The sequence below is a fragment of the Nanorana parkeri genome, unplaced genomic scaffold, assembly GCF_000935625.1.
Source record: "Nanorana parkeri isolate BGI_ZX_2015 unplaced genomic scaffold, ASM93562v1 scaffold229, whole genome shotgun sequence".
NCBI classification, from domain to species: Eukaryota; Metazoa; Chordata; class Amphibia; order Anura; family Dicroglossidae; genus Nanorana; species Nanorana parkeri.
The window spans coordinates 1287861-1302203 of record NW_017306497.1 but is presented as its reverse complement, the minus strand read 5'-3'; the positions used below and the strand labels follow the sequence as shown (position 1 = coordinate 1302203).

Sequence of the window (14343 nt, the reverse complement as noted above, 5' to 3'; positions counted from 1 at the left end):
AGTGCTTCCTGTTGCTCCTTTCCAAAAATCCCATAGTCAACAGCCTTAGCAGTATATACAGGGGTTTGGTCCCTGCCCACACTGCTAGATGGCCAATTATCATTCTCATCAATCATCTCAGTTGAATAGCTCCTGTTATGTGTGCCATCACCACTGTTGATGCCTGAACGACTTCTGCCTTTCATATTCCCACCATAACTTTTTGAAGAAAAACTTCCATCACTTTTTCTCCTGATCTCAACCTCTTCCTCTTGGTAATCATGATTGATGCTTTTCAAACTTTTAGAGCGGTACATATTAGAAGGCTGAGAACTTCCGCACTCAGCTGGGCTTCTCTGTCCATAATAATGTTTGTTAGCATGTGAAGGAAAGCTGTCCTTTGGTGAATAGAACATGGATGGCGAATCAATGTCAGACGATCTAAGAGATTCACCAAAGGATTCACTTGATTGAGAGTTGATGTATTCTTTTTGGCCAGTGTTGTCAAAGGAAAAAGTAAACTTCTTGGCGTTTATAGGCTTCATTTTTTTTTGGACAAACTTGGAGTTATAAGACGGTCTAGTCCGATTTAAAGGTTCATTTACTTTAGCAGCATAGGGATGGCTATGAGACTGTGGACTGAGTTTGGTTTCCATGCCTGGTGATTTGTCTCTAGTATGGTGTGATTCACTTCTATTTAAATCTTTTACACTTTTTGATTTATAGATAGAAGGAATATCTTCTCTGTAAATTACCCCATCGTCAGGGGGATCCTTATTGCACAAACCATCTTTTTTCAAAAAATTATGTGTATCATTCAGTTGCCTTTCCTGAAAATTTGCAGAATTGCCACTCCCTGTAAAATTAACATAATCATAACTAAATGTTGGTGAAAAGAAAACATCTTGGGATTCTGGAGTTGTAGGAAATGAATTTCCTCTTTTAGAATATAGATTATACCTGTTACGTGCCGTAGCAACATCTTTATCAAGAATACTTTTATCCAAATCCTGGAGATTAGATTTCCTATTTGGTAATGTGTAGTAAGTATTTTGTGTATACCGGGGTGAAGTCCTTGTAGGACTATATTCATTGATATTTTGTGAACTTCTTTGCATCTGCAAGTCATTATGCCTTTGACCAAAACCATTCTCAGATATGTGACAGGAACTAAGCTGCTCCACCAAATCAAAGTCCGTTGATGTTGTTTCTGCACCGGGAAGGGGTCTGTTATTCTTATTTAATAGATCAGTTTGTAAAGGAATTAAGTTAAAATTTAAAAGGTGCTGTTGGCCTAAAGGCATTTCTCCAGAATCCAGCTCTTTGGTCAATTCCGTTTTAGGAGCACAATTTGATGGTGATGGTTTTCCCATATTTTGGTAACTGAGGCCATGGTTTTCTTCAGCTTCTGAGCACTTGTTTATCATAGTCTCCAAAAGAGCGCTGGGAGCTCGACTATTTTGAAGAGTCTGATCAATATTTTTTAAGTTGTTCTGGGATACATTTGACTGTCTTTTATAATAATTACGAGGTAAGGTGTAATAGATTGAAACAACCTTATGATATTCAACCGTATCCAGATCCGGCTTAGATGAATCTGTGTAACAGGTTTCATAAATCTCAGTTCTTTCTGTTACTCCTTGACAACTGTAGGTTTTAGATTTCTGTTGAATTTCAGAAATGGAGTTAGTTCCAAAAGACGTAATGTTATCGGACAGACTTTCACAAGTATAAATATTTGCCGTCAGTCCACCTCCCGAAAAAGGGGGGTTGGTGTCCTCTTTGGTATTAACACTCTTTTTGTATGGTTTTGGTGTCAGAAGCAAGTGCTCTTTCAGTAAGTTCAAAGTCTTTTTCTCTGCGTTATCCTTGGTGCAGGACTTTCTTTGTAAATGCTCCTCTACAATCTGACTGGTGGGAAGAACAGTTATACTTTGAAGTTTGGGTTGCTCATTGATTTCAGTTATATTGCCAGTCCCTTGTTGATTCAAATGGTTAAAAAAGTTCTGGGTAATTCCCTTTTCAGTCTCTACATTCCGTGTTCCACTGCCAACGTTCTGTTGATTTGTTTCTGTTTCTAAAATACCTTTTTCATCTTTGACAAATATTTGGGACTTTGGAAACATTTCATATTCTGGTATTTTATTTGGTTCTCTGTTATAACTGCCCCTTTTGGGGTCAGTAAACACACTGCTTAATCTATTCGCTTCACTAAATACCTTATGAGTTTGTGATGTTTTGGGAAACAGTCTATTATTATTATTTGTATCAGCCCCATGCTGGGCATAATTTGGATCATTATTAAAATGGATAGATCTGTACCGCTGCTTATGTACATCGAAATAGGAAGAAGCAGTCTCTGGCAAATCTAAGACTTTGTTTGTACCATCAGGCTCTGTTACATTGTCTGCTGAGGATGATACCTTTTCCGACAATGGGGTATTCTGCTCTTTTTCCTTAGATGTTCTGTCAAACACTGCATCAAAAGAACATGTTCTAATTTTTTTTAAAGAGTCCACAGTTCTTGAACTTGAATCTTCTCCCTGGCTTGTGATGTGAGAACTGAAGCTGTTTCCAGGAGACATTTTATGTGTTTTAGCAGACACTGTTGTGGGCACAGTGGTTAAGGAACTATCTATGCGCTTTTCCTCATTTTTATTTGTTGGGAAACTGAAATCTGTATAACAATAATTTTCCTCATCAATTAAATCTGGAAGGGAGGATGCGTTTTTTTTCTGATGCTTCAGCATATCAGATCTATACCCTTCTAAGTGATTGTTCTTTGAACCTTGTCTTGAGTTTAGCATTACAGGTCTTTCAGTATCATCAGTCGAGGTGTTTCCTGAAACTGTATTACTCCAGCCAATGGGTTTTGAAGATATAAACACATTTGTAGAAGGAGAATAATTTGTATTTAAAATATTAGGTTTAACTGAATGTTCAGAACTTTGAAATGCAAACGTTGCTCTATCTTGCTTAGTGAACAATGGTCTGGTATAAGATGAATGTTTTTGTAGAACTGGAAGAGAAGTATCTTTTTGATCTCCGTTGCCAACTTTTCGCACGTTTTTAGAAATGGCTAACAATGTATCTGTATATGGAAGTGAGGCCTTTGGATCATATACTTCCATGGGCTCCAATTCTGATAGGCCACTGAGAGATGTCTTGACAGTTTCTTCTGTTTTATTTCCAATGTCATATGTCATTGTACAGGCTACTGGAATGTTCTGATGACCCACATCCAAATTCTCTCTACAAGGTACCATATCCACTCCTGAAATATCTGATTTTGCAGAAATGTTCTTAGTTTGTAAATTAAGATCGTGTGGATCAGATTTATTGCCTGTGAAAATACAATCCTCTGTCTGATCCATTATATTGCAAATATTATCCTGTGAAGGATATTCATTTAAGACTTCCATGTGTTCTGTATTCTTCTCCGATTTAGTGCCAGCATAAGAAGGTGGTTGGCTAGTGACTTTGTTAAGCTTAAGCGAATTTTCCTTGTTCTCTTCCTCCCAGTGGCAGTTAGTTTGTGTTGGAAATTTGGTTATGGATTTTAGGCCACAAGAGTCCGTTTTGTAATATCCAGTGGAGCATTTATTTGAACTGTTTTGATATGTTGTACATGTCAAGTTATTTTGATAGTTCACTTTATGGAAGTCATTCGAGCCCGATGGAGAAACTTTATTGGAATTGCCGTACTTGTAAAGATCAAATATTCGATTTTGCTGAGAAGTGTTACCAGCATATGTAAGATCGAGAGCAGACTGTGTTCGGAAAGGTCTACCTGAGACCTCAGGTTGGCTAGAAGCTGATTTATTCCATCTGATTGAGGTAATAGGTATCCTCCTTGGCTTGAGCTGTCTGCTCCTTTCATGTTCTAAGCTCTCCGATGGAAGATGCAAGCTGCTTGATGAAAATTTCCCAGAGATGGGTGCAATACTTGGTGACTTGCTGCCCAAGTCAGAACACAGGCTCCTAGCATAAATATCCTTGCTGCAAGCCTCTGTTTTTGATTCTGAGTGATGCGTGACAGAGTAGATTTCATTAAACCTTCTTGGCTGGTATGTGGCATGGGTGGAATGTGCTTCTTCCAAAGATACTGTTCTTCTTTCATCACGAGAGGATAAGGTGCTGTATTCTTTCCTTGTGTCTGATGGATTGCGGCATGAGCTTTCCTTGCTGTTTACATTACCATGTTGATAAGTTGAAGATATTTTGTTCCTCGGTGGGTGGCTGCAACTTTGTTCTTGGGCAAGTTTTTGGTCCAGATCTCCTAAAACTAAATAAAGAAAAATGATTAATGTGCATTCTATTATTTATACCGTTGATGACTTTAAAATAAAAGATATGATATTTGGGGACTTTTTTTTAAATAGATTTGTCAATCAGCAAATGCCACTATGCAAGAAAAAGAAAAAACCAAAACTGATGCAGGTATACAATTTAGGCACCTAGGAGGTGTTTGTGATCACCTGAAGCAGCCTCTGTTTGCACAGCCTCCCCAACAGGGAAAACTTCAGAGCTTTCAGGTGGAGTTGCGGTTTCCACTACCTCCTGTCTGCCACACATTCCGATCATCCCATCATTATGATAGGCTGCCTTACTGGATAATATGAATGTGCAGAAAGCAGGACAAAATGGGCAAACTTTAGAACCATCAGGAAATGCTGAGATTTTTCCTGACATATTGGCTGGAGATTTGTCTGCAATGGCAGGGTTTTCAAAGCTTTGCAGGTATGCGCCTGTAGGGGCCCGCAGCATTTTTTTTTTTACAGATTCTTTTTAAAGGCATAAAAAAAAAAAAAAAGCTGGATTCTTTTTAGAGTTTTTATTAGATGTCTACATAGGAACAGCCATATTTTCCATATCAATAAAGGAATGTGCAAAAATTCAGTGCTTTTGCATTCCAGGTTCCGCTGTACTGTTCTACTTCTGCAAGTACAAGGGTACAGCGAGAACATTGTCAATACACACTAACACTTATATATGAGCTTGTTGGGCAAACCATTCCAAAATCATGGGCATTATTAAGGATCTGGATCCTCCCCTGCAGTGTGTCTGCAGGAATTTGTGCACATTCAGCCAAAAGACAATTTGTGAGATCGGGTATTGAAGTTGAGCGAGAAGACCTGGCTCACAATTGGCATTCCAATTCATCCCAAAAAAAAGTGTTCTGTAGGGTTGAGGTTAGGGTTCTCTGTAGGCCACTAGAATTTCCCCACTCAGGCTCATCAAACCATGTCTTTATGGAGCTAGCGTTGTACACAGGGATACAGAAAAGGGCCTTCCCAAAACGGTTTCCACAATTTTGGAAGCGCACAAATGTCTTTGTATGCTATAGCACTAACAGTATCCTTCACAGAAAATACCCAAATTATAGTGGTGTCCACATACTTTTGGCCATATATTTTAACTAAATGGCTACACAACCATTTAAATACGACCTCTATTCATAGCTCTTCATTTTCTTTTTGGGTGGAATTGTGGTGGGGTACACTGTGGGCAAAAGAATAAAACTAATAAGACCGGCAACTTAATTCTCAGAGGCAGGAACGCTTGTGGCCACAGAGGGAGGAAACTAGCAAAACATGATCATATCACTGACCCTGCAAGCTGCACTGACAAGTTCTAGTTTTACTCACAGTATGCCGCACCACCCAAAATGAATAATAATAATAAAAAAAAAAAAAAAACACAAACCCCAAATGTAAAAACAGCATCTAAAAGAGCATTACAAAAGAATGAGCAGCCAAGGAAAAGAATACATGCAAAAATAATGATGTTTGTATGATAAATCACTGTTCATCAATACATAATGTTACACAGCCACCACGTTGTGTTTTCCCATGCTCAGTACTGCAGAAAACATTTTATTTGTTGGCGTTTAGCTTCTATTTTTTTTATGGGACAGCAGTCCCTCCTAGAATAACCTAGATAAAAAGGAATGTATGAGTCACTGTCATAATATTGCTCTTGTACTATATTTACCAAATCTAACACAGGAGCCTGGATTCACAGAGACAGCGAGAATTAAAAAAATCGCTCATAGGGGAATTACAAAAAAGTCAAGCAAGAACTACAAGTGCAAAAAATGCACTATTTTCTTAATTATATGCAAACGCTATCAATAATCATATGCATAGGAGAGTAAAATGTGTAGATGAGATGGGAATTTTTTTTCATTATGAATTAAAGTCCAGGGGAACCTCAAAATACACATGTGACAAATCTGCCAAAGAATGTGCAATTCTGTCCAGCCGCTTTTGTGATTAACACACCTCTGCCAGACAGCACAGCCAAAAAAAGCAACACATCTGGTTTCTAAAGCTGGCCATACACCTTACAACCATCGCACGACTTTCGTTGTGCGATGGTTGTCAGGTAATTAAAATCTCGTACGATCTGCCCATCTTGGACAGGCAGATCGTACTTGCGACTTCCGATGATTCCAATGCTGAGCGGACAGTGTGCATTTGTCTTCCAAGCACGCCACTAACCCGCCGAAAATTGTATGTATTTGGGCAGATTTTCAAGGGTGCTCTGAAGACAAAAGACGTGCGACCGTAGAGTAGAAATGGGCAGTAGGAAAGTAGTGTATGGGCACCTTTAGAGAAAAAAGTGTAACTACACCCCCTCACTATCTTATACTCAGCTGTCCCTGATCTGATGAGAAATTTCAGCTGGCCCCATATGTGAGCACTGCACACTCATTAACCCTTCCAAGTACAAGATCGCACAATAGGCTAATTTGCCATAGCAAAAAATACGCTTGTAGAGCAGCACTGGGCCAGGTGAGAAGATTTTATATAGTTGTATTGTTGTGTATAGCTGTGTTCAGAATTAAACTGTTCAGCAGATTTATACTGTTTCCAACTATGTTTACACTATGGTTTTTGTTTTTTTAACGAGCATTGTGTTTTAGTGACATGTTGAGAACCATTGCTTTTACTTTATCTGCAATAATAAAAAATGTTAATAGAATATTTGGAAACATTACTTGTATGCAACAAAGAGGAGGAACCTGAGCTAGCCAAGACAATCATATATATCTCCTATACAACAACCTGCTATATTGTTCTGATGCACAGCGTACAATATCAATGTATTTTGTGATACTTTAAAGTTATCTATTATGCCAGTTTTGTAATTTTCTCACAGGGGGCAGGAGTCCAAAAAACAATGTTGTTTGAAAGTTGCTTAGATACACTCTTTGGCAGCAGTATCCCTGGTTTCAATTTTTTAGCATGCTCTAAGCAGAAAAAAAGCTGATTGGTTTCTATGGTTCACTGCAAATTAACAAATCAGCTAATTCAATGTCATCTTTTTGAATATAACTATCTTCATTAGGCCTCAGTCACACGACTAACAGCCGGCCCGTACAGATCCGTGCAGGGCCGCTCCCAGGAAGGATAGGTGCTGCGTGTGATTGTACGCAGCAGCCTATTCTTCTCTGTGGGAATACGTGGCCGTGCGCTCACCCGAACTGCATGTCGGTGCGGGTCTCCGTGCTCGGACGCAAACAGGAGCCATCCTGTCTCCGTACTGACGTGCAGTTCGGGTGAGCGTACGGCGGCGTACTCCCATAGAGAAGAACGGGCTGCTGCGTACAATCACACGCAGCACCTGTCCTTCCCAGGAGCAGCCTGATACGGCCGTGCATGCAGCACGGATCTGTACGGGCCGGCTGTTAGCCTTGTGAATAAGGCCTTACTGTAAAATCTTAAAATACCCCCTTCCTCACCTTGGAAAGCTTCTCTCTGCAGCTGCACATCAGATGGGATATTTTGGTTAGTTTTTTTCTGATGGCCCTCAAAAAAACTTGCAATCTGTTTTACGCTTCTTCCTGAGTGGTAGATTTCAAACTGCAAAAGAAGAATATAACAGAATACAAATGAAAATCAGTCCATAGTAAATGTTTAGCTACCATAGCCCCCCTGGTTTTCAAGCCTTTCCAGTGTTCATTCGAATTGATCTGTGCTGGACCACCAAGAGCATTTAAAGTGACCCTATCACCTTACTGAAAGTGCCCATAAACCTGCTACCTACAAAGACGTTAATACTTACCACTCCTGCCACTGAAGAGAAATCACCGGCTGAATCATAGAAACCAAACAATTCGAGTATCGATCTACTGTTCCCCTGCAGCACTCAGGGGATTGGCAGACTGCAGTGAGGCTTACCTGTTGTGTATCTGGGGACCAGGAACATGGAAGAGAGTGTAGGTGGTAAATTCTGCATCACCTTTAGATCTCCATTTCCACATATATTACAGAAATAGCTTTCGAAACAACTGTAAAATAAGCTGCCTTACAATATTGGCCTTCATGTATGAAGCATCTCTACAACGGCCCTATTTGCCCCTACCAACAAGTCAGCCTTTTGTTTTCTTACTTAAGAGAAGAGCTAACTGGTTATAAAAAGATGGACATTTCTTCTTGTAAGCACTTGTGTGCATATATGAGGCCCACAATGACAGTCGGAAATGCTTCACATGATGGAATTCATTCATTTGTTGTGGAATCTATAGCAATCTCACCCACCTTCTTTTTCACTGGCTCAGTGCTTGGAGGTGGCCGGTTCAAAGTTGAGAAGATGTTGTATCTGCAAGGACAAGAGACATTATGATGACATTTCAAATGATGTACTATGGCCGAGGTATGGAAAAGCAGCAGTGCAATAACGTCAACCAACCACATCAAAAAGTATAAAACAAACACCTTAAAGCAGACCTTTACACTCAAAAACTGAATTCTACCAATGCGTCCCTCTATGTATGATGATTAATAATAACAGACCTGTCATGTGTAAAATGCTGTGATTTTGAAATAGTTACACTTGCAGAGCATTCACCTCCTGCTTTGAAAATGGCAAAATGACTTCAGTTTGGCAAAGCAATGCACACTGGGACTGCCTTGTCATCAGCAGAGCATTGCTGGGAAATCTCATCTGTAATCTCACGAGATCTCAGGGAAAGTCGCTTTCCTCCCCTGAGATGATGTGCATGGTCACATGTCCTAGTTACATGTTCCAGATTTTAAGGAATAGGAGAGCTAGTATTCAGCCCTTAGTAAACATGGCCACTGCCAATAGACTGGGGAAGAAAAGAGAAATAAGGTATGCAAAGAATAGAAAGCCTGCAGTTATCTAGAGCAGTGTTTTTCAACCTTTTTTGTGCAAAGGCACACTTTTTTCATGAAAAAAATCACGAGGCACACCACCATTAGAAAATGTTAAAAAAATTAAACTTTAGTGCACACTCTTCATACATTTAAGTGCTGGCCAAGGCCTGAGTATTTAAGCACCACACCCCTGGGTTGAAAGTGTAAAGTGTATACATATCTCAAATAAAAAGACATTTTTATTCAGAATTGTCTTTTGGCATTATTAAAGCCCCACTTTTTTTCTTTTTCTTTACACTAGTCAAGTGCACACTGCTGGTGTGTCATGGAAAAGAACCCCCTCACCTTCCCAGTTGCTAGGAGCGTGACAAGACCTGCAGAAAGGGGGGTCCTCTGAGGGATGCTGGCAGAATTGCCTCTATCAATGCTCCGGCTCTGTAACGGCTCAGAGCTCCTGTCACGTCACCGGCTCCTCCCCCCGAGCTGGAGACGTGACAGAACCTTTCATCGCTCCACCCCTCCGGCTCTGTCACGGCTTCATCTTTTCTCCACGCCGTCACTACTCCACGCCCCCCTGCTCTGTCACGCGGCTGCATCACCGCTCTATACCCGGTCACCGCCGCTCCACGGCCCCAGCTATGTCATCGCGGCTGCTCCACGCTCCCAGCTCTCGTCGCGGCTCCATTGCCGACCCGCGTCCCCTGCTCTCGCACCGGTATGATTGGTCTATTTGTGAGCCAAAGCCGCGGCACACCAGACAATATCTCACGGCACACTAGTGTGCCGCGGCACAGTGGTTGAAAAACGCTGATCTAGAGGTATGTGTTTGTAGATTGTCATTACTAAACATTTCTAAAGGTGTGTGTGTTATTTTCAACATATAGCTAAAGATCCGCTTTAACAGCTTGCGGTTATCTGTAATAAGCATACATCAAAAATGTGCTCCACAAAGTGGAACAGCACTGTGGAGTTATTAGGTCCAGAGTGTATAATACTCCTTCACTCAGAACACGATGGCAAAAGATCGAGCACATGTGCTATTGACATGACCAGGACCAAATCAGTGAAGCCTTGCAAGCAGTAGCAAGGTAAGAGAGAGAAGCAGATGAATGGGGGCAGGAAATAAATAAAATTAAAGTAAAAAAGAGGGATAAAGAGAGAACGGAGGACAGAGAGCTGCAAAGTAGTGATTCTACATATTAATTTACCGGTCATTTTAGCCTAGTACAGCCCTTTTAAAAAGTGGCAAGACATGGTACATACATTTTATGTGCCATCCAGGATGTTGATGCTGCGTTCTAGATAAACCGGCCTAAATTCACACAGTGGGTGACGCTGTCAGCACCCTTTAGGCTGACATCCCTCGATCAGCTTATCAAAAGGAGCCGGTTGGAAAATCTTCCTACAAACAGAATCTGCTGCCAATGAGCTGCTGACTCTATTCGAGTATTCTGATAGCTGCTGTCCGAATACAAACAAAACACCGGGGAGTCCAAGATTAACGCACTCGTAGCATTGATGGCGGAATCTGCTTTTTTTTGTTCAACCCGTGGGTATGGGCAGCTTCAGTATGCGTTTGGAGGGAAGTCTGTGCAGGGATGGCAAACTGCAAGTGTAACTAGCATATGTTTGAACTGTAAGATACAGAAAACAAACATACAAGAAGCACCTGCATGCTGTGGCAATATTGTACAGGAGGAACTGGAATATGCAGGATCAATGCAAGGAATATATAAGCACACACACAATAAATGTCCAAATCTTGCTGCCTTCACCTCTAACATTTCCAGGATATCCCCCTCCTTAACCTCTGACCCCACCAATCTACTAATTCACTCCCTTGTTATCTCTTGTCTTGACTATTGCAAGTCCCTCCTCATTGACCTATCTGTACACAGGCTATATCCCCTTCAGCCTATCATGAATGCTGCTTCCAGATTCATCCACCTCACCAACAGCTCAGTTACCATCATCATACAATGCCATTCACAACTCTACCCCAAGCTACACCACCAAACTTGTCTCTAGACATCACCCAAACCGTCCTCTTTACTCCTCCTAAGACCTCCTGCTATCTAGCTGCCTTGTCACCTTCATGCTCCTCTCCAGGATTTCTCTAGAGCCTCTCCCATCCTCTGCAACTCCCTACCCCAATCTGTCTGGCTATCTCCTACTCTGTTTTTCTAGGGATCGCCTAAAGGCAACAATCTCTTCAGAAAAGCCTATCTCACCTTTACCTGACAACTGAAATTTACTTTCTCAACTCATCCTCAGTTATTACCCGTTTCATCACCTGAACCTCCCGTTTAGATTGTAAGCTCTCATGAGCAGGTACCTCCTAACCCTCTTGTCTTCAAATGTACTGTAAGGGTACTGCCTCACTTTATATTGAAAAGTGATGTAACAGCTGTTGACACTATTAATCCTAAATAATATTTGTGACTTATAACATGCTTGCTATGTGCATTTCAAGTGTCCCTTCACCCCTCCCTTCCATAAAAATGAAGGTGGATTCCCAAATGGATTTGTTCATTCTACATTATGGATAATCACAATCTTTTGAAATTAGGGGGAAGAAATACACTCAACTCCACAAGGCGGCAGCAAGTGGCTTAACTCGCCAGTAAGCATGCAGAAATAAAGCTTAATTTGGATACAATATATAGTATACAATAATATAGTTGGAATTATTTGGATACAGTTCACCTTTAATCAATCACAATATCAAACTGTGGAATTAACAACCAAACCTAAAGAATAACATATATACGGCATAACATATTTATTTATTCACCAAATAATCTGCAGAAGTGAAGCTACAGCACAGATATAAAATCAGAGTGATGGTGATGGCTGTCCTTCCCTGCCTTCCAGCACTCCACAGTATTTTTTCTTATAATTAAGAATCTCTAGAGGGAAAGGCACTGACGCATACGGCCTGTCAGTCATCTTGGTGATCAGGTTCTTACTTGCTAAAGTACAGAGTGATCGCCATGTGCAAAGATCTCATGAGCCAAGTCACAGAGCAGATGACTGTGATCACCAAGCAACACAGACACCCAAAACACAAAACATGTTCATTGCATTGTGTGCACATTCCTTCATGTCGGACCACGATCACATGTACTTAACTCTCCAGCAACAATAGGCACTTGTTTGAGAAGACTTATCTACAGGGACTTCTGCGCTCGGTCTAAGAAAACTGGGCGTTTAGCCCAGTTTTTTTTTCATTTAATCAGAGAAATAGATAATAGGGAACATTACAGTGTAATATTCCCCATTATAATCCACTTGTCTAATTACAAGAAAAAGCATGAAATAGCTGTACACAACTACTATCCCCCCCCCCACATATCTATGACCCCTTTACAACCCCCATCCACATATCTATTAGGCCTCATTCACATCTACAGGACCAGATTTCCATTGCTGGAACCAGTAGGAATGTAAAAAGACCCCTTCAGCTAGGAACACCTGTTTAGCAGAATGTTATTGTACTTACAATACAGCTTAAAATATTGTGACCACATAAATGAAATAGTCGTGTTTCTACTGAAAAAAGAATAAATAATGTCTGATTGATAACTGTACAGGAAAGTCGTCTCTTTAACTGCCACCTACAGGCCCTTGCCTACTGTGTCTAATGGGAGTGATGAACCCATTGCATTAGCGCTGGGTCAGACTTGCCAAGTCAATTATTGGAAACAAGTAGGCACACATTTCCAATAGAAATCCAGCCGGTTTCTGTCACTCCCTACTGCTGATTAAACTATGCAGCCTCTTTACTGCCCTACATCCTGGGAGAGTTTGTTGTTCACATCACAGCCCAGCATTCCTACAAACACAAAGACTCTTTTCTCTCTCTGTGCATCCTCTGAACAGGAAGAAAGCTAAATCCCCAGAGCCCTCTATTGGCTAATAACACAAGGATCAATTTACATGCCAGTGAAATCCATTCCTGCAATGGCCTCACGCTGGCAGGTGATTTGGTGGAGAAAAGGTAGAGAAGGCACTCCACTCAAATGTCAGGTCATGGTTAATCTACATTTACCATTGCAGTGCCATATATATATATATATCTCATAAGATTACAGATCTACATAGCTGTATCACAGGAGTGTAAAACTCAACCTTGCTCCATGAACATATTCGTGCACATAAAATTAAAAGAGCTGGTAGTGAGCTAATTTTTACAAGGCACCCTTAGCTACCCTGCCCACCCTGGAAGGTCATAATAGCAAACAAAAGTCCTTAAATCCCTTCCATGCCTGCAGACAACAGTGCTGTTGGAGCCAGTCATATTACCAAATGCCTAGTCGCTTGATCTCTGTTGAAGGGGAGAATCAACGCTCACATTAACTGCCTTTGCTTATACCAGTTCCTTCTGTTGCATTTTTCTACAATATAAAATAAAAATAAAAAAATCCAACAGGGATCAAGGGACCCCCGTATAATGGCTGCTGTATCTCACCTAAGGAGTTTTAAAAGATACCAGAGTGCAGCCAACTAAGATAATACTTATCTTCCTTCCTGATCCAACAATCTTTTCTCCACCAGGTTCCCAGCTGGCATCTCTTCATACTGTGCATGAATGCTGTGGCCCTATTCATTCCTAAGCACAAGCCATACTCCTTGCAGCCTCCAGTGGTCCCTCACAGTAAGGCTTACCCTTAGGAATATGGCCATGGCATGCATGTGCATCATATAGAGAACCTGTCTGGGACCTTGTTGGGAGAAAGATCGATGGCTTGGGGAGCAGGGAAGGGTATTGTCCAGGTCAGATGCAGGAATCCATAAGCACCGTTAACAAGGAACACAAATGGTCAGGTTTTCCAAGAATCAGTAAATACTTCCAGCAGAACACTTCCCAAACCAAGGCCCTGCCTGTGGATAATGCACCCCAAAGAAAAGAACCAGATGGCCAATTCACAGAACCCCCATGACTGTCAAAGAAAGACTTGAAAAATTAGATCTGCACACGAAGATCAGCAATGATCTTAAATACTGCATCATTCCTCCCAAAATAATACAGCTTTGGGCACAGTTCTCTTAAGTAACATAGACAAGGCGTTCTTGTGTCACTACTGCTGAACAATAATTACCGGTGAAAGAGGACCTGCAGCCAGGCCCGGATTTCCCACAAGGCCACCGAGGGGCGGCAGCGGTGACCTTGTGGGGAAGATGTAAGGTGTCCACCGGCCGCACACTACAGTCCGCCGCCGTCCAATCACGACGGGGG

At 41.2% G+C, this 14343-nt stretch overlaps 1 protein-coding gene across 1 annotated transcript in view; it reads right to left on the bottom strand.

The window, feature by feature from the left end:
* Window positions 1–796: 796 nt before the first annotated feature.
* The window catches only part of EXPH5 (exophilin 5), a 42808-nt gene continuing 29261 nt past the window's right edge, over window positions 797–14343 (bottom strand). Inside the window, exons 8-11 of the mRNA XM_018556234.1 lie at window positions 8526–8586; window positions 7727–7847; window positions 3243–4264; window positions 797–835 (exon numbers count right to left, since the gene is read on the bottom strand). Of these exons, the coding sequence (XP_018411736.1) occupies window positions 797–835; window positions 3243–4264; window positions 7727–7847; window positions 8526–8586 (1243 nt within the window). The remainder of the gene's footprint in view (window positions 836–3242; window positions 4265–7726; window positions 7848–8525; window positions 8587–14343) is intronic.